Consider the following 21175-nt stretch of genomic DNA (forward strand, 5'->3'; position numbering starts at 1 on the left):
GTTTCCAGGAGTTTTTGATTTCTTTCTTGATCTCTTTGGTAACCCATTCATTGTTTAATAACATGCTACTTAGCCTCCATGTGTTTGAATGTTTTTGCTGTAGTTGATTTTTAATTTCATTCCATTGTGATCTAAGAAGATGCTTGATATGATTTCAATCTTCTTGAACTTGTAGAGACTTGTTTTGTGTCCTAACATGTGGTCTATCTTTGTGAATGATCCTTGTGCACTTGAGAAGAATGTATATTCTGCTGCATTGGGGTGAAATGTTCTATAAATCTCTATTAAATCCATCTGATCCAATGTGTCCTTTAGAGTCTCTGTTTCCTTGTTAAGTTTTTGCCTGGAAGATTTTTCCAGTGAAGTCAGAGGCATGTTAAAAGTCTTCTACTATGACTGTATTGTTGTCAATCTCTTCGTTAACCTTTTGCACTCGGATGTGAAGTGTGACTCGACATGGTTAACATCGGTAGCAGCTCGTATGTCGAATTGTATTGAATGTATCAATAATTTGAAATATAAAAAAATCCAAATAAATAAGTTTGTATGAAAAGAAACTCCAGTTTTTTATTCTACTGCCGTGCTTTGTAAAATCTGGGGTATTTAAAAAATTAAATCCCGAGTAGAATAAAGGAATCGAGAAAAAAGCAATCGAGTGCAAAGGGTTAAAGTCCTCTAGAAGTTTTTTTAAAATATATATATTTAGGTGCACTTATATTGGGTGCATATATGTTTACCAGGGTTAGATCCTCTTGTTGGATTGATCCCTTTAATATTATGTGGTGACCTTTGTCGTCTCTTGTGATGGCCTTCATTTTAAAGTCTATTTTGTCGGATATGAGTATTGCTACTCCAGCTTTTATTTCTTTTACATTTGCATGGAAAATTTTTTTCCATCTCTTCACTCTCATCCTGTGTGTGTATTTTGTTTTGAGGTGGGTATCTTATAGACAACATATAGTTGGGTCATGTTTTTGTATCCATTCAACTACCCTACACCTTTTGATTGGAGCCTTTAATCCATTTACATTTAGGGCTATTATTGAGAGGTACTTATTGATAGTCATTTTAATTCTGTATGGCTAGGTTTCTCTTTCTGTTTCTTCTTCTCAGCAATCCATTACAGCAGTCCCTTTAGCATTTCTTGTAATGCTGGCTTGGGGGTGGTGAACTCCTTTAGCCTTTTTTTTTTTTTTTTTTTTTTTTGTCTGGGAAGCTCTTTATTTGGCTGTCTATTTTTAATGATAGCCTTGCTGGATATAGTAATCCTGGTCTCAGATCCTTGCTTTCCATTACCCTGAGTACTTCATGCCATTCCTTTCTGGCCTGTAGAGTTTCTGATGAGAAATCAGATGTCAGACTTATGGGAACTCCTTTGTAGGTAACAGGTTTTTTTCTCTTGCTGCTTTTAAGATTCTCTCTTTGTCTTTAATTTTTGACATTTTAATTATGATGTGTCTGGGTGTGGGTCTGTTTGGGTTCTTCTTGTTTGGGGTTCTCTGTGCCTCCTGAACTTGTGTGATTTTTTTCCTTTACCAGGTTAGGAAAGTTTTCTGCCATTATTTCTTCAAACACCTTCTCTATTCCTTTCTCCCTTTCTGCCTTTTCTGGCACACCTGCTATTTGAATATTGTTATGTTTCATGTTGTCCCACAGCTCCCTTAAGCTGTCCTCCTGTTTTTTAATTGTATTTTCTTTTTGGTTCTCTGATTGATATTTTCAACTCTGTCTTCTAATTCATTGATTTGATCCTCAGCGTCCCATAATCTGCTGTGTATTCCTTCCAATATGTTCTTTATTTGTGTTATATCATTCTTTATCTCAGAGTGTTCTTTTTTCATAGTTACTATATCTTTTTTTCATACTGTTGAGCATTTTTACCATTATTACTCTGAACTCTGTTTCAGTTAAATTTCTTATCTCTGCTTCATTTATCTCTTCTTCTGAAAAATTTCTAGTTCTTTCATTTTGGGGTTGTTTCTTTGTCTCCTCATTTTGGTTGTCTGTTTGGGTTTGTGACTATGTTTTACGTAGATCCTCTACACCTCTCAATCTCTAGTGCAGGGCAGTGTTAAAGGCTGTTTCTGACAAATTGGATCAGGCAAAGACTCAAAGCCTCCAGAGACTGCCTCTGTCTACAGACTAATAGGATGCTGACTTGAATTGCCCCAGGTAATTGTCCTCAGATGTGGTGAGAGTTTTTTCAACAGGGTGGGATGATTGCTTCTGCCTAGAGGCTAATTGTTACTTTTAATCTTTTAAGTGGCCTCAGGGCAAGGTGTTTTCCAATAGGATGTGTCAACTGTCTTCCCCCCAGGCAAGGCAAATGTCTATGTGGGAAAGGTGTCCTCCGCTGCATGAGAGAATGACTCAGCCCAGGAAACTTGGGGTGTGTGACTTCTGAGCTTTATCCCCTCAGTCCCCAGACCTGGGTTCTCTCACAGCTCCAGTCCACTTTACCCTCCCCCTGCCAGAGTACAAGGTGAGTGGCTCCACAGGAAATTTTTGTGCATTAGCCCTTCAAGAGGGTGCCCAAACTTTCAGCTGCCACTCCCTCACTGCTTTTCACAGCTAGATGTTATGTGGGTACCCTTCTCAGGTTTGGTGCTCTCTGCTGGGGAGACCAGCTTGGGGATTAGATCCCAGAAATCTCAGTGACACCCCTCGCCCCCCAGCTGAGATATCTCTCTGGGGCTTCAGTTGCTGTCTGTGGGTGCCCAGCCAGCCCTTTCATGACTCCGCCTCTCCTACCAGTCTCTATGCTGTCTCCACCTTAGGTCCTCTGGTATCAGGATTCTCTCCTGTGAGTTTTCCATTGTTATTCAGGAAGCCTTTCCATATTTCAGTTGTAATTCCTGCTTGTTCCTGGGAGCATGTCCGTGCCCATATTATGTTTTATGGGGATAAATGCTAGGGGGAAAATCCACATTTCCTGTGCCTTTTATTTATTTTTGTTGTTGTTAATCCTCACCAGAGGATATTTTTCCATTGACTCTTTTTTTTTTTTTTTTTTTTTAGAGAAAGTGGAAGGGAGGGGGAGAGACACAGAACATTGACATTACATGAGAGGGACATATCCATTGGTTGACTTCTGCATGCGCCTCAATCAGGGCTGTGGGTTGAGCCTGCAACTGAGGTATTTGCCCTTGACTGGGATTGAACTTGGGACCTTTCAGTCCCCAGGCTGATACTCTGTCCACTGAGGAAAATGGCTAGGGCTTTTTCTTCTTCTTAAAGAAAGCTCTTTAGCCTGACCAGTTTGGCTCAGTGGTTGAGCATCGATCTATGAACCAGGAGATCATGGTTCAATTTCCAGTCAGGGCGCATGCCTGGATTGTGGACTTGATCTCCAGTGGGGGCATGCAGGAAGCAGCCAATCAGTGGTGCTTCTATCTCTTTCTTCCTCTCCCTTCCTCTCTGAAATCAATAAAAATATGTTTAAAAAAATAAAGAAAACTCTTTAACATTTCTTATAATACTGGTTTGATGGTGATGAACTCCTTTATTTTTTTTCTTGTGTGGGAAGCTATTTATCTGTCCTTCGATTCTAAATGATAGTCTTGCTGGGTAGAGTAATCTTGATTGTAGGTCCTTGCATTTCATTACTTTGAATACATATTTCTTGCCAATCCCTCTGGCCTGCAAAGTTTCTGTTGAGAAGTCAGCTGCCAGTCTTATAGGAACTCCATTGTAGGTAACCAATTGCTTTTCTTTTGCTGCTTATAAGATTCTTTATCTTTAATCTTTGGCATTTTAATTACAATATGTCTTGGTGTGGACCTCTTGGGATTCATCTTATTTGGTACCCTCTGTGCTTCTTGAATTTATATGTCTTTTTCTTTCACTAGGTTAGGAAAGCTTTCAGTCATTATTTGTTTAAATAGGTTTTTGAATCCCTTGCTCTCTCTCCTTTTGGTACCTCTATAATGTGGATGTTGTTACAGTTGATGTCCTATAGGTCCCTTAAACTATCCTCATTTTTAAAACTTCTCTTTCCTTTATGCTGCTCTGATTGGGCTTCTAGCTTGTCATCCATATTACCAATTCTATACTCTGCTTCATCTAATCTGATGTTGATTCTTTCAAGTGTATCCTTCGTTTATGACTGTTTTTTTTTTTTAATGGTTTCTATATAATTTTATATCCTGTTGAAATTCTTAGTAGGTAGATTGTCCTTATGTATTAGGTGTTCTGTAGGGCCCAGTGGTGCAGCCTCACTGGTCACCTGAGCCAGGTAGGCTGTGTGCATCTTCCTATTGTAGTTGAGCCTGGATTGCTGTTGGCAAGTCATCGGGAGTGATAAACAACAAGGACTGGCTGTCACTATAGCAAAGGAGCTGCTGTGTGGGCCAACACCACACAGCAGGACTCCCTTCAGCAGGGCTCTGGTGCCCCCTGTATCTTCCCCTGAGTGTGTCGCTCATGAAGGTTGTTGGGTGGTACTCCAGGCATGATCTGAAGCTGGCTAAAGGGTGGGCTGGCTCTGGGGCCTCCCAGGAGGTCAGTGGCCACCTATGACCTCCTCAGGGCCACACAGTATGAGCTACAAAGTTATCTGCAGATGGCTGTTAACTTGTGCTGGGTTTGGAGGTGCCCTGGAAAGGCCACACTGCAAACTGAGTCTGGAAGCCACTAGTGCCTGGCCTAGGGCCATTTTGAAAGAAGTATGGGGCATGCTCAGGCCAGATGCTGCTTATTTGTAGTTTGAGAACCTTTGAGAGAATTTAGGAAAGTCCACAGCATGGGCCAAGATAGGGATTTATTTGGAAAAGTTACTGGAAGGGATATGGCCCAAATGTTGGATGGGGTGGGGTCTCAGGGAAACATAAAGGCAGGTTGATGGAAACTCAGATATAGCACCTGCTCACTCTGTGGGAGGAGGGCTCAGCATAGGAACAATGGCTTCTGCCAGCACAGCTGTCTGGGAGAAAGCTGCCCCTTCAGCTCTCACCCCAAAGCCAGACAATTCGGTTCTTCTCCATATGTCCATGGTGACATTTGAGCTGGTGCCCCAGCACTGGAGCTCACAGTGAGTCAGTCCATCAGTGATTAAGTCTGTGCTTGGGCCCTTTAAGAGAACACCTGGGACTCCAGCAGCCCTTCATCTCACTCAGCCATGATCCCTGCTGGTTTTCACAGATAGAAATTATGGTGACTTCTCTTCCTGGCACTGGAACCCTGGGCTGGCAGGGTGTGTGTGTGTGGCTTGTGTGTGGCTGAGACTCTTTGCTCCTCAGTGGGTACCTCCCGATTTTTAACCACCAGATGTGGGTGTGAGACCAGCCTGTTTGTTACTCTTACCAGTCTCAAAGTGGCTTCTGTGTATCCATAGTTATAGGACTTCTGCTCAGCTAGATTTCAGGCAGTTCTCAGTGATGGTTGTTCTGTAGTTTGACTGTAATTTTAATGTGGTTGTGGGAGGATGCCAGCACTGCATTTATTTACTCTGTCATCTTGACCATAATTCTAATTCTATGTGCATTTTAGCTCATATCACAGGAGTTAAGAGCATGGATCTGGGAACCAGACTGCTGGAGCTTGGATCCCAGTTCTGCAACTTATTAGTTACTAGAGGCCCAGTGCATGAAATTTGTGCACTTGAGGGGGGGCGTGCTCCCTCAGCCCAGCCTGTGCCCTTTCACAGTCCAGGAGCCCTCAGGGAGTGGGCCTAAGCCAGCAGTCCGGACATCCTTAGCACTGCTGCGGAGGTGGGAGAGGCTCCCGCCACCGCCACTGCTCTTGCCAGCCGTGAGCCTGGCTTTTGGCTGAGCGTCATTCCCCCTGTGGCAGCACACTGACCACCAAGGGGCAGCTCTTGCGTTGAGTGTCTTCCCCCTGGTGGTCAGTGTGCATCATAGCAACCGGTTGTTCCGCTGTTTGGTCGATTTGCATATTAGCCTTTTATTATATAGGATGTGATTTTTGGCAAGTTACTTAGCCTCTCTGAACCTCAGTTTCCTCACCTGTAAAACATAGACAATAATGGCTCCTACAGCAAAAGTTATCAGGTTTAAATGAGTTAATACAGGTAAAGAAGTTAGGACTTGAGGCCTCGTGGGGGAAGGCATGGGCTTCAGGGTTCCTACTGGAGCTTTGGGACTAAGCTTAGTTTGGTGAGTAATTTATTCATTACGTTCTGGGAACAAATAGAACATCCATGTCAAATTGAGGGGAGGTTTCTCAGAGGGAAGCTACATAGGCTGGGGTAAATAGGAGTCACACTTGAATAGCACAGGCCTGGATAGTAAATGAAGCTCTACTTCTTATGGTAATTGGGCAAGTTACTTAATCCTCTGAGACTTACTTTTTTTCTCATGAAAACTGGGGGTAATGATACCTATCTTGTACAGATCTTATAAAATTTAAATATAACATATCAAGAGGCTGACAGTGTCTAGTATGTACATAGATGCTCATTGAAACACCTTTTTAGTGGGTAAGTCAGCAGCTCATCTCTGTACATAGAATGTTTACTGGTCCACTCCTCATGCAGTGTTTAAAAATGAGCATTTCCTCTGTACTCACAATAATGAAATAATATCAGAATCCATTATCCATTGAATGAGAAAATGAGACATCCATCCCCTCTTGATAAGACATTCACTTTGAGTGGTGTTTTCCTGAAGGGCCTTGGGAGGCCTGGGCTTTCACAGATTCTGCTATAGAAAAATTTCTGGCCAGCTACTGCCATACCTCAAGGATACTGCTGTATCTTGCTGTGACCTTTTCTAAAACTTTGGCAGAAAAATGTAGAGTACAGCATTCTAAGCAGGAAAGCAAGTCTAGGGTAATGAATGAGCTCATAGAAATCTTTTGTGTATGTTTCTGGCATAGTGGATTGAGCCAACACAGAAAATACAAATATAGAAATACCAGGTAAAATATTCTAAGGAAAAAAGCTTAAACACATAGTTGAGCTTGGCTGGAAGAAAGGCTATGTGAGTGAGCTTAGAAAAGGATTCTCCAATCTTGAAATGCCTTCAGGCTTGCCAACACCTTGACTGTAGTCTTGTGAGAGATCCTGAGCCAGAGCTACAGGGCACTCAAATTTCTGACCCACAGGAACTGTGAGAAAATAAGGGGTTTTGTTTTGTTTTGTTTTGTTTTGTGTTAAGATGCTAATATGGGGTAATCTGTTACCCAACAATAGATAATCAAAGGACCGTGATTACTCAAAATCACTATATAAAGCTTCTGAAATATCTTTGAGAGCTGTGACCAGGAAAAAACTAACCATCTCCAAGAATGGTTTATTTCTTCTTAGAGACAGTGAGAATAACATACATATGTTTTCCTTTTAGTTTTTGCCACCAGGACGCTCAGAGCCAAATTTATGGCTCAGTTGTAATAATCAAGCAAGACCTTATGGCCTATTTATGTGTCTTTTCTTTTATTCTGACTTGCTTAGTTCTTCATCCCAATTTGTTTTATTATTATTTTTAATCCTGATTTTTTAGTTCATTTTTATATCTACACTAATAAAAGAGAAATATGTACATTGACCATACCTCTACAATGCCCACCAGCCAATCAGGAGTGCGCTGGGTACCTGCATATGCAAGTTAACCTGACATTTTTTGTTGGGTTAATTTGCATACTCACTCCTGATTGGCTGGTGGGCATTGCCGAGGTACAATTTGCATATTTGTCTTTTATTAGTGTAGATGTTAAGCCACCTCAAATTCAGTTTACAGAGATGCAAGACATTCAAAAATACTTTTTAAAAAATAGTTAAGTTCACACCTGTTGAACAGGAGGTGTCTGGAGGCAGTGGTGGGGAAGACCAGGTAATGCAAGCGTGGCTCAAGAATGGGCAGGGTTAATTTGGATTGGGTCAGAAAATCGCAAGTGATTATGAAAAAAAAAAAAAGCATGGCAATTGATCACCACTCCCAGGGGCGGGGCCAAGGTTTTACCAAGTCACACAAGGTAATATCTTTGAAATTTATTAATTGCCCTGGGTCCCCAAGGCCCTCCTACGACACCCGCCCGTCCTCCCCTCCCGGGGCCCCGCCCCTCCCTTCCTCTGGCCCCTCCTCCGCCCTCGGCCCGCTCGCTGCGCGCGCGCCTTCAATCTCCGCCTGGTGGCCAGGCCTGCGGGACGGTTGCGCGCTCCGCTCCTCCCTCCGCCCGCGCGCGCCTTACCGCCTCGCTAGGCTCCCTCCTTTCGGGGCAGTTGGGCCGCGCGCCCGTGGGGGCGGGGCCTGGAGGAGTCGGTCGAGCCAATGGGGCGCGGCGGCGGTGGCGGTGGTGGCGGCGGCCGCGGAGGCGGTGGCGGTAGTGGCGGTGGCTGGGTCGGGCCCCGACGGGCGGCGGCTGCTGAGGTGGAGGCGGAGGGAGGCGGCGGCGGCGGCGAAGGAGGCGGCGGCGGCGGCGGAGGGGGGAAGATGGCGGCGCCCGTCCTGCTGAGAGTGTCTGTGCCGCGGTGGGAGCGGGCGGCCCGGTATGCAGTGTGCGCCGCCGGGATCCTGCTTTCCATCTACGCCTACCACGTGGAGCGGGAGAAGGAGCGGGACCCTGAGCACCGGGCCCTCTGCGACCTAGGGCCCTGGGTGAAGTGCTCCGCCGCCCTTGCCTCCAGGTAGCCTGGCTGAGGGGAGCGAGCCGGGAACGGCCGAGTGGGGTGAGGGCGGGGGCTGGGGGTGGGGAGCGCGTGGCGGGAGCTCGGGCCTGGGGGTTGGTGGGGTTGGGCCGCGGAGGAACCCACGGCGGGCCGGGGTGTGGGTGGGGGGCGGCGGCCTGGGGCTCCGGTCCTGGGGCGGCCCAAGAGCAGGCCGCCGGGGCGGAGGTGGCGGGGCCGCGAGACCGGCGGGGAGGGATGAGGTGGCAGAGTGCAGCCGGGAGGCCGGCGCGGACCGGGAGCAGTTGGGCAGGCGGGGGCCGGCTGGGAAGGAGCGAGAGGGGCTCGCGGAGAGTGGGTCCGGCCGGCTTGACAGATTTCCTCGTAGGCGCCGGGAGGCGGGTCGGGGGTGTAGGACCCTGCCGGGGGCGCCGTGAAGTCAGCCCACCGGGTGGGGGTCTGGGATCGCTGCAGTCCGAGGCTGTGCTGCAGGCACGGGCTCAGGGCTTGCATTTCCCACTGCCTTCCCGGTGCTAGGACAGGTGTTTCCGTGGTCAGGCCTCTTTGTACTCTGTAGCGCTAGTGAGAATTTGCACTTACTGAGCCGGTGACATTTGCGGGCAAACACGAATTTGACCCTACTCTGGAAGAAGATACCAGCACTTAACTTCCCTGATTTTTTGGATTCCCCCTCGTATATTTCAGTGTTCCAGGGATGGGGAAATGGTCCGAGTTTGGGTCTAGTTTAAGCTTAATTTGAGTGAAATATGAGCATGTCATGTGTAGTGATGTTTTGGGCACTGGGGTGACTTTTTAAGCCTTGTTGATTAGTATAATGGTTCACCACAGAAGATGAAAAGTACATGCATTGCCAAACTGGAGGTATTGGTCAGTTAATTGGTTTGTTTTTAAAAAATGATGCAGTTGATTTACCTATTACATTTTATTTTCTGCATTAGACTTACCTACACAGATTACTTAATAAAAGAGGAATTTATATCTTAAAAGTGGTTGGTTGCTTTTTTTTTTTTTTTTTAGGAAGATTCGTTTTAAAAAGCAGCAAAAGTGGAAAGAAATGATTTCAAAGTTGATAGGTTACAATTTTATTAGAGACATACTATGTCTAATATTTTGAATTTGTTAACTGTAGTCACCTTTGAACAGTTTCTTCCCCTCCTGTAAATTGCTAGGTAGACAATTGTATAAGCTTACCTGTTTTACTTTGACATACATATTAGTGATTACAGGGACAAGCTAGCATTGCAGCTTGTCTGGTCACTATTTACAAACTTCATCTATTTAATGGAGATACAGAAATTTGTAAATTAAAGTAATTCTTTTGGAATTACGTAGAATAAACATCATTAAAAGTTTTTATTTTGCTAAAGTAAAGAAGGCTTTAAGTAAAAGCAGGTTATTGGAGACTGAAAGTAGTTTTTAAAATTCTACTTAAGTATTGATTGCCATTTAGCAGAAGTAGTTAAAAACATGACTATTTTAGGAAAAGTAAGTTCGAGCTGAGGTTTGAATGAGTAGAACTGAATATAAAGGATGAGAAAAATTAACTGATGAAAGGAATCCAGCGTTAATTCATGTGACTTGTTGAAACTCATGTTATTCTCATTTCTGAATTAAGTGTCCTAATTTAAATAGAATGAAGTAGAGATTGATGAGAATCATGAGTGTCTGTGTGTGAGTGTGTATGTATGTGTGTGTGTGTGTGTGTGTGTGTGTGTGTAAAGTCCTGTAGTATTTTGGGAAGCAACACTAAGAGAATAGTTCCCAAACTTTTTGGATTTCAAAAGAAATATTTCCCCCCAAAATTGGGACACTGTAATAGAGTTGACAGTTTTTTGTCCTGCCAGGTATAGCCAATAAAAACAGCAATAATAACCCACACCAGTATTTACTTCCACCATAATTTCATTTAAAAAAAGGATATTTTGCCTGGACAGCGTGACTTAGTGGTTGAGCGTCGACTTAGGTCACAAATTCTGGTCAGGGCACATGCCTAGGGTGTAGGCTCGATCCCCAGTGTAGGGCATACTGGAGGCAGCCGATCAATCATCGTTGATGTTTCTATCTCATCATTGATGTTTCTATCTCTCTTTCCCTCTCCTTTCCTCTCTGAAATCAATAAAAAAAAATATTTTTTAAAAAAAATAAATAAAGGATATTTTAACTCAATTTGAAAGAATAGTATCTCAGAATAAAAGCCCTTTAAATAGAATCATTTAACTTTATTACAAAGTTTACTTTTCTTTATTTGTCCTCATTTTAATATAAATTAGTAAAAACTGTGGCAAACCTGCACCAGCCTGCCAGCTGAAATTAAGTAACTCCTGATGCGGTCTCAAGCTAGTCACTTATCTTCCTACAGCCTCCTTGTTTCATGTGTTAAATGGGAATATTAAAATTTGCTTTACCAGATGAATGGTAGGATTAAAGATGATACATGGTATCAGAACCTGGAATAAAGTATGTACTCAGTTATAGCTGCTAACTAGATTGGAGGTGTTTTTTTAGTGTCTGGTAATAAACACCTTTAAGTAGTGTAAGTTCTTGTTTAAGGTTTAGTCATTTATGTATTTTAAATGTCAATTGTTTTAGTGTTTATTGCTCATTCCATGGCAGACTATAAACACTTAAAATCTATTTAAAACTATTTTAAAAGTGTGGCAATAGACACAAAATAATGTGCAGACTATTATAGGTATTTCCTTTAAGTTACATTAGACCCATTCTAAGAAAGGTTTCTATGTAAAAATAGTACAGATGTCATCAAAAGATTAATAGACTTGACCATTCTACAGTTTTAAAAGATTTTTTTTCCAATATATTTTATTGATTTTTTACAGAGAGGAAGAGAGAGGGATAGAGAGTTAGAAACATCGATGACAGAGAAACATCGATCAGCTGCCTCTTGCACAACCCCAACTGGGGATGTGCCCGCAACCAAGGTACATGCCCTTGACCGGAATTGAACCTGGGACCCTTCAGTCCGCAGGCCGACGCTCTATCCACTGAGCCAAACCGGTCTCAGCCATTCTACAGTTTTAAAAATATATATATTTTATTGACTTTTTATAGAGAGGAAGGGAGAGGGACAGAGAATTAGAAACATCGATGAGAGAGAAACATCGATCAGCTGCCTCCTGCACACCCCCCACTGCGGATGTGCCCACAACCAAGGTACATGCCCCTGACCAGGATTGATCCTGGGACCTCTCAGTCCGCAAGCTGACGCTTTATCTGAGTCAAACCGCTTAGGGCTCTACAGTTTTTTTAAAAAAATATGGTTTTGTTGATTTCAGAGAGGAAGGGACAGGGAGAGAGAAAAACATCAGTAATGAGAGAGAATCATTGATTGGCTGCCTCCTGCACACCCCTCCACTAGTGGGGGAGCCATCAACCGGGCATGTGTCCTGACTGGGAATTGAACTGTGACCTCCTGGTTCATAAGTCGATGTTCAACCACTGAGCCACACTTGCTGGGCCATACTACAGTTTGTAAGTGGTAATAATAGTATTTGTCCTGCCTGGTTTGATTCAGTGGCTAGAGCGTTGTCCTGTGACCTGAAGGGTCGAGGGTTCTATTCCCGGTCAAGGGCACCTATATACCTTGGTTGCAGGTTCCTTCGATCCCTGGCCCTTCTGTGGGAGGCAACAAGTGTCTCTCTCACATTGCTGTTTGTTTTTTTTTCTCTCTTCCCCCTCCTCCCTCCTTTCTACTTGCTATAAAAGTCAATGGGAAAAATATCCTTGGGTGAGGGTTAAACATACACACACACACACACACACACACACAAACTCCCAACATTTAAATGTTAATAGTATTTGAAAACCATCAAGTCCTCAAAAAGCTGCCTTATTTTGAAAAATGTTGGATTAGTACCTCTCACCTGTCTTTTAAAAAAAATTAGTACCATATATTTACTATATTCCCTTCCCATTGAGATCATACATTTTTAGAATTTGTCCAGTTGCCCAAGGTAACACAGTTAATGCCAGATGGGGTCTAGAAGTCTGGCTTCCAGAGTCTTGTTTAGGGACTCCCCCTGCCTGCATTTTTTTCAGTTAAATTCTTGTATAAATAATACATTCATTGCTTCCAATTAAAAAAGATACTATACTGTATATAGGGAACAGACTCCTTCATACCCATTCTCCAAAAAATACAGTTCTCCCTCTTCATAAGCAACCATGAAACTTTCCAGAGCTGTTTTATGCCTATACAAGTATAAATATGGTCATATTCTCCCTATTTTATAAACATGAAATTATATATTCTGATCTGTACTTTATTTTTGCTAGCATTTCCATCACCACCATATTATTATTTTTCATATATTTCTATTGATTTCAGAGAGGAAAGGGAGAGGGAGAGAGAGATAGAAACATCAGTGATGAGAGAATTATTGATTGGCTGCCTCCTGCACGCCCCTGCACTGGGGATGGAGCCTGCAACCCCCCCGGCATGTGCCCTTGACCAGAATCGAACCCTGGACCCTTCAGTCCATAGGCCAATGCTCTATCCGCTGAGCCAACTGTCTAGGGCACCACCATATTATTAAGGGCTTATTACCTTCATATTTGGTGGAATGTTAAAAACTGCTAGTATGTAAAAGAAATTTTTTTCTAGTAGGCTTTTTGTTGTTGTTGTTAATCCTCACCTGAGGATGTTTTTCCATTGATTTTTAAAGTGGAAGGAAAAGGGAGAGACAGAGAGAAACATCGATGCGAGAGACACATTGATTGGTTGCCTCCCACATGCGCCCCAACCGGAGCTGGGGATTCAGCCTGCAACTGAGGTACATGCCCTTGACCAGGATCAAACCTGGGACCCTTTAGTCTGTGGGCTGATGCTCTATCCACTGAGCCAAACCATCTAGGGCTGTTCTAATAGTTTTTTAAATAAATTTTTAAAAAATTATAGTTGACCTGCAATATTATATTACTTTCAGGTATACAACATAGTTATTAGACATTTATATAACTTATGACCTGGTCACCCCATTAAGTCTAGTACTCATCTGACACCATGCATCTATATATATAAAAGCCTAAGCAACCAAATGACCAGAGTGACCAGTCGCTCTGACGTGCACTGACCACCAGGGGGCAGGCACTCAACGCAGGAGCTGCCCCCTGGTGGTCAGTGCTCTCCCACACAGCAGGAGTGCTGGTCAGCTGACCGATCGATCCTTCCTGGCAGCTCACCAGCCTGGCGGCAGCCACTCCCTCCCTCAGTAGTCCTGCAGGTCCAATCTCTGGGGAATGGGCCAGGCACCAACGGACCGCCGCCAGCATCACCGGCCTCTTAGAACTTGGCCTTGGCACCGCGATTGCTTCCCTTCCCTAGACACTCCGCAAGGAAGAAACAATATAAAAGCGGCTGCCTGGTGGCTACCGACAACCAGCGAGAATGTAAGCGGGACGGATCTGGATCCTGGGCCAGCCAGGGCATTTCACTGCCCCACCGATTGCATCCCGCCCCACCCCAGCCCACCCCACCCCACCCCACCCCACCCCACCCCCGGGATCCCACCTGTGCACGAATTTGTGCACCAGGCCTCTAGTAGCTATTATAATATTGTTGACTGACTATATTTTTATGCTGTACTTTACATCCCCATGTTTTTTTTGTAACTGGCAATTTGTACTTCTTAATCACTACCCTTTTTTCACTCAACCCTTCAATCCCCCTCCCTTCTGGCAACCATCAGCTTGTTCTCTGTATCTATGAGTCTGTTTCTGTTCTGCTTGTTCATTTCTTTTGTTTTTTAGACTCCACATATAAGTGAAATCATATGGTATTTGTCCTTCTCTGTCTGACATTTCACTAAGCCTAATTCCCTCTAGGTCCATTCATGTTGCAGATGGCAAGATTTCATTCTTTTTTATGGTTGAGTTATATTCCATTATACATACAAAGTGGGGCAAAAGGAGGTTTACAGTTGTTAGTATGCGAAACACAGTTTATTCTTTTATTATTACTTATTGATTATTGTATTATTTTCTATTTGAACAACTGTAAACCTCCTTTTGCCCCACCCTGTATATACCACATCTTTACCCATTTGTTTCTTAGTGGACACTTAGTTGCTTTCATATCTTGGCTATTGTAAATAATGTTATAGTGAACACAGGGAGTGGACACATCATTTTGGATTCGTGCTTTGGATTTCTTCAGATAAATACCCAGAAGGGGAATTTCTGGGTCATATGGTAGTTCAGTTTCTAATTTTTTTTTAAAGCTTTTTAAATAATATTTTTTTCACTAATTTCAGAGAGGAAAGGAGAGGGAGAGAGAGATGGAAACATCAATGATGTGAGAGAATCATTGATTGGCTACCTCCTGCACGCCCCCTACTGGGGATTGAGCCTGCAACCCAGGCATGTGCCCTTGACCGGAATCAAACCCAGGACTCTTCAGTCTGCAGGCTGATGCTCTAGCCACTGAGCCAAACCAGCTAGGGCTGTTGCTAATTTTTTGAGGAACTTTCATACTGCTTTCCATGGGGGTCACACCAGTTTACAATCCTACTAACAGTGCACAAGGGTTTCCTTTTCTCCACATCCTTGCCAACACTTTTTAAATTTATTTATTGACTAGAGGCTCGATGCACGAAATTCATGCAAGAGTTGGCCTTTCTTCCCCTGACTGCCAACACCGGTTTCCCTCTGGCACCTGGGACCCAGGCTTCCCTTGCAGCCCTGGTTTCGTCCGGAAGGGCATATTACGCTTTTATTATTATAGATGATAGCCATTCTGACAAGTGTGAGGTAATATCTCACTGTGGTTTTAATCTGCATTTTGATAATCTTTTCACATGTCTACTGGCTATCTGTACGTCGTCTTGGGAAAAATGTCTATTAAGGTTCTCTGCCCATTTTTAAATTGGATTATTTATTTATTTATTTTGGTGTTAAGTTGTATGAGTTGGCCCTGGCTGGTGTGGCTCAGTTGTTTGGGCATCATCCCAAACACCAAAAAGTTTTGGGTTCGCCCTAGCCAGTTTGGCTCAGTGGATAGAGCGTCAGCCTGCAGACTGAAGGGTCCCAGGTTCGATTCTGGTCAAGGGCATGTACCTTGGTTGCGGGCACATCCCCAGTAGGGGGTGTGCAGAAGGCAGCTGATCGATGTTTCTCTCTCATCGATGTTTCTGACTCTATATCCCTCTCCCTTTCCTCTCTGTAAAAAGATCAATAAAACATATTTTAAAAAAAAGTTTTGGGTTCGATTCCCAATCAGAGCATATGCTCGGGTTGCGGGTTTGGTCCCTGGTTGGTCAGGGTGTATACGGGAGGCAAGCAGTCGATGTTTCTCTCTCACATTGATGTTTCTCTCTCCCTCTCCCTCTCCCTCTCTCACTCTCCCTTCTTCTCTCTAAAATTAAAAAAAAAAAAAACAATTAAAAAAATTGTATGAGTTGCCTGTATGTTTGGAATATTAGCCCCATTATCAGATATATCATTGGCAAATGTCTTCTTCCATTCAGTAGGTTTTCTTTTTTGTTGGTGATGTTAATGCTTACTCGAGGATATTTTTCCACTGATTTCTAGAGAGAGTGGAAGGGAGGGGGAGGGACAGAGAGAGAGAAACATAAATTGGTTGCCTCCCACATGAATCCCAACCAGGGTGGGGGATCGAGCCTGCAACCGAGGTATGTACCCTTAACTGGAATTGAACCTGGGACCCTGCAGTCCACAGGCTGACACTCAATCCACTGAACCAAACCAGCTAGGGCAGTAGAATGTCTTCATTTTGTTGATGGTTTCCTTCACTGTGCAAAAACCCTTTAGTTAGATATAGTCCCATTTGTTTATATTTTCTTTTGTTTCCCATGCCTGAGGAAACATTCACAAAAATATTACTAAGGGTGATGTCAGAGAGTTCTGGTAGTTAGTTTTGACTAAGATGAATTGAATAAATAAAGTATGGATTCTTACGTTATCACTAGAGGCCCATTGCACAAAGATTCGTGCAATAGGCCTTCCTTCCCCTGGCTGCTGTCACCGGTTTTCCTCCGGCACCTGAGACCCAGGCCTTCTCTCCAGCCGCAGTGGAGAAGCCAAGCCTCTTCAGTCTTCAGTTGTCCTTAGTCTTCTTTCCACGTCTGCGAATGCAAATTAACCTGCCATGTTTGTTGGGTTAATTTGCATACTCAATCCTGATGGGCTGGTGGGTGTTGTGGAGGTACAGTCAATTTGCATATTTCTCTTTTATTAGTGTAGATTATTTCTTGGTATGGAAATTTCAGAAGCAGTATGAACTCAAAGAGTTCAGGAGGAATAGAGATCACAAAGAGGTGAATCTGGGCTGCCAGGTATTAAAGATAACAATTTTTAAATAATGCTTACTGTGTTCTAAATTCTTTACATATATTATTTTCCCCACAATGGTCCTTTTTATAACCATTTTACAGATGACAAAACAGAGTAACACAGAATGTAAATGAAATATACATTAGATAATATGTATAGGTAATCTGGCTTAAGGGTCCAAGCTCTATAAATTCTATTTAGGTCAAATATTGATACAGTGATACCCAAAATTTTAAAAATATACAAACACTGCCCTAGCTGGTGTTGCTGATGGTTAGAGCATAGGCTTGCTCACCGAAGGGTTGTGGGTTTGATTCCCTAAGGCAGATTCCTGGGTTGTAGGTTCGATCCCTGACCCTGGTCTGGGAGTCTGCGGGAGGCAACCAACCGATGTGTCTCACATCAATGCTGCTCCCTCCCTCCCTTCTTTCCACTCTCTAAAACTCAATGGAAAAAATATACCCTGATGAGGATTAACAAAAAATAAAATAAAAAATGCAAACATTGGTGCCATTTATTATTTTTGACCTCTGTTTGCCAAAACACCTAGTTTGTATTATAGTTTTTATGTTTTTAGAGCAATTTTATTTAATTTATATTTTTTAAAATGTATTTTTTATTGATTTCAGAGAAAGGGAGAGGTAGAGAAAGAGAAACATCCTATATAATAAAGAGGTAATATGCAAATTGACCATCACGCCAACACACAAGATGGCCACCACCATGTGGTCAAAGATGGCTGCCACAAGATGGCCAGCAAGGGAGGGCAGTTGGGAGGGACCAGGCCTGAAGGGGAGGGCAGTTGGGGGCAATCAGGCCTGTAGAGGAGGGCAGTTGGGAGGGACAAGGCGTACAGAAGAGGGCATTTGGGGGGGGATCAGGCCAGCAGGGGAGGGCAGTTGGGAGGGGCAAGGCCTACAGGAGAGGGCAGGTGGGGGGGGACCAGGCCAGCAGGGGAGAGAAGTTGGGGGTGACCAGGCCTATAGGGGAGGGCAGTTGGGGGGGACCAGGCCTGCAGGAGAGGGTAGTTAGGGGCGACCAGGCTGGCAAAGGGAGGACAGTGAGGGGCAATCGTGCCAGCAGGGGAGGGCAGTTGGGGGCGATCAGGCTGGCAAGGGAGGGAAGTTAGGGGTGACTGGGCCAGCAGGAGAGGGCAGTTGGGGGTGACCAGGCCTGCAGGGAAGGACAGTTAGGGGCAATTGGGCCAGCAGGGGAGCAGTTAGGTGTCGATCAGGCTGGCAGGGGAGTCGTTAGGGGGTGATCAGACTGGCAGGCAGAAGCGGTTAGGGGCAGTCAGGCAGGCAGGCAGATGAGTGATTGGGAGCCAGCAGTTCCTGATTGTGAGATGGTGCAGGCTGGGCTGAGGGACAAACCCCCCTCCCCATGCACGAATTTCGTGCACCGGGTCTCTAGTCAATGATGAAAGAGAATCACTGATCAGCTGCCTCCTGCATGCCCCACACCGAGGATCGAGCCTGCAACCCGGGCATGTGCCCTATCCGGAATTCGAATTGTGACCTCCTGGTTCTTAGGTTAATGCTCAAGCACCGAGCCACCCTAGCTGGGCTTTAGAGTGATTTTAAGGCAAGGACATTATTGTGAAGGCATGGTGTTCAGGAAGTAAGTTCCTGGAGTGTTTACCTTCTAAACCTTAACTTTGGGAGATATGGTATTTGTAACACCTAGTTAGAGAACAGATATGTAGTGGGGTGAGTTATCAGGAAGACTTAACAGAAAAGGCAAGGGAAGAAAAATAAAGTAGATCTAGGAATATGGAATAGAGGGGGAGGAAAAAATGAGTTAGTTTGAATTTGTAGTAGGGTGGGGTAGCCCTTTCTGAGAGAGGTGTTGAGTCATATGGATCTACTGCACCGAGATAGGAGAATTAGGCCTAGGGTGTGGTGCTGGCTACACATTATTCAGAACTAGGAATTTATGTGTAGTAAATTCATTTCCTTGATCATTCAGAAGAACTCAAGGGAACAACATGAGGAAAAGCAGAAAACAGTGGCCATTTGGGGGAATATGGTGGTCATATTTGAATGTAACAGATCCACCTGGTTGGGAAAGGACTGGAATCTATAGTTTGCCCAGAAAAATGCAGAACCAGCTATTTTTACAAATCACATGTTCTTTAAAACACAGGTGAGAGTTATAAGCTGAGCCTTGGGTTTCTCTTCTATATAGTATTTGTACTAGATTACACTAGACTTGTACTAAGTTACCAGTTTTTAAGGTTTGTTCCCCAAAGTTTTAGCTCTGTGGTGGTACAACAGGGATTTCATAAGCATTTGATTCACATTTTAACATTTTATTTTATTTATTTTTAAAGATATATTTTTATTGATTTCAGAGAGGAAGGGTGGCGAGAGAGAGAAACATCAGTGATGAGAGAGAATCACTGATTGGCTGCCTCCCGCACACCTCACACGGGACCGAGCCTGCAACTCAAGCATGTGCCCTGACAGAACTGAACCGTGACCTCCTGGTTCATAGGTCAACACTCAACCACTGAACCACGCTGGCCAGATGTGATTTACATTTTTAACATTTTAAACTTAAAACACTATAAGCACAGATTAGTAGTCACCAGGAGTTAGGAATGGGGGAAGAGGGAATGTGGTTATGGAGATAGTATGAGGAAACCTTGTGGGGAGGGAATAGTTGTGGTTACTCGAGGCTACAAAGATTTTGTAGAACTACATACATGCGCACATGGATGCACGAACACACACACATACATAGTGCATGTAAAATTGGTGAAATCTGAGTAAACTCTGGATTGTACACAGTCAGTTTTCTGGTTATGATATTATTGTACTAGACTTATGCAAGATGTTACCATTGGGGAAGGTTAGGTGAACGGTGCTTAGGTAATTATTTTACTTATTTATTTACATGTATATATTTTTTGTTAATCCTCACACGAGGATATTTTTCCATTGATTTTTAGAGAGTGAAAGGGAGAGGGAGAGATAGAGGGAAACATTGATGTGAGAGAGACATTGATTGGTTGCCTCCTGCTTGCTCCCTGACCAGGGCCCAGGCTGGGGAGGAGCTTGCAACCGAGATATGTGCCCTTGACTGAGATTGAACCCAGAACCCTTTGGTCTGCAGTTTGATGCTCTATCCACTGAGCCAAACCAACTAGGGCTGTGATTATTTTAAAGTAAAAAGGCAAAAGAAGACAAAACAAAACACAATGTAGTTAGAATATTGGAGGGAAATTGAACAAAACTAAAAGTTAAAATTATCCATAATGCCAACACCCAGGATGACAATCCTAATAGAGTTTCTTACTTCTTTTGTGCATGTACTTGAATTTTAAACAATTCTATTGATTAGAAAGATTGTAGCTTTATATTAGTACTAGAGGCCCAGTGCATGATTAAATCATGCACGTGTAGGGTCCCCTAGGCCTAACCTGCCATCCAGGCCATATCCACTGCCCCGCAAAGCCTAGCATGCTCCGCGGACACCTCTAGCAGCCTGCTCCCCGCTTTTGATGGCAGGGGGTCCACTGGTGCTGGAGCGGACACACAGCTCCCCGCTTTCAATCGCGGGGGAGCTGGCTGTCTGTCCGCTGGTGCACCAGGCCTTTCGAAAGCCTCTGGCGGGGCGGAGGCTTTCGAAAGGCCTGGTGCCGGAGCGGATAGACAGCTCCCCCGCTTTCACTCCCCGCTTTTGATGGTCCGCAGCAGGATATGGGCTCGCTGCCCCAGAGGCCCCTTCTGTGCCACAGCACAGCCATGGTGCAGACGCTGAGCTCGCACCGCCGCTGGTGATGCAAGCTCAGCGTTCTGCCGGCCCAATCGGCCAACCCGAGTCCCACCCCCTGTGCCTCCCGCTGGCCCAATCATGGGCGTAGTGGAGTGATAGTAATTTACATATTACCCTTTTATTATGTAGGATTTTAAAAATTCAGGTCAGTACTTGTTTGCCAATGTAAAAGTATATAAGCAAATTCACTGCTATAGAGCACACACTACATTAAGTAATAACATGTGATTGCCTTATGCATAATATCCTGATGTCATAGTGTCTTTAAGATTTTTATTATTATTAAAAAATATATTGTTATTTATTTCAGAGAGCAAGGGAGAGAGAGGGAGAGAGAGAGACAGAAACATCAGTGATGAGAGAGAATCATCTATTGGCTACCTCCTACATGCCCCCTAACTAGGAATCAAGCCCACAACCCAGACATGTGTCCTGATCAGGAATTGAACTGATGACCTCCTGGTTCATAAGTCAATACTCAATCACTGAGCCACACCGACTGGTCAT

General features: G+C 44.0%; 1 protein-coding gene across 4 annotated transcripts in view; it reads left to right on the plus strand.

The window, feature by feature from the left end:
- The first annotated feature begins 8186 nt into the window (after positions 1 to 8186).
- Positions 8187 to 21175, plus strand: part of VKORC1L1 (vitamin K epoxide reductase complex subunit 1 like 1) — a 65282-nt gene continuing 52293 nt past the window's right edge. For 2 of the 4 annotated variants that reach the window (XR_003617510.2, XM_008141517.3), the window contains exon 1: positions 8212 to 8581. Coding sequence is in view for 3 of the 4 variants with exons in the window: in XM_008141517.3 (XP_008139739.2) it covers positions 8226 to 8581 (356 nt within the window). In the remaining variant the exon portion in view is untranslated. Of the gene's footprint in view, positions 8582 to 21175 lie in introns of all 4 variants that reach the window. The other 2 variants (XM_054714801.1, XM_054714800.1) reach the window with 2 other exon arrangements.

This window comes from Eptesicus fuscus, chromosome 4 (assembly GCF_027574615.1).
Source record: "Eptesicus fuscus isolate TK198812 chromosome 4, DD_ASM_mEF_20220401, whole genome shotgun sequence".
In the NCBI taxonomy this organism is placed as follows: domain Eukaryota; kingdom Metazoa; phylum Chordata; class Mammalia; order Chiroptera; family Vespertilionidae; genus Eptesicus; species Eptesicus fuscus.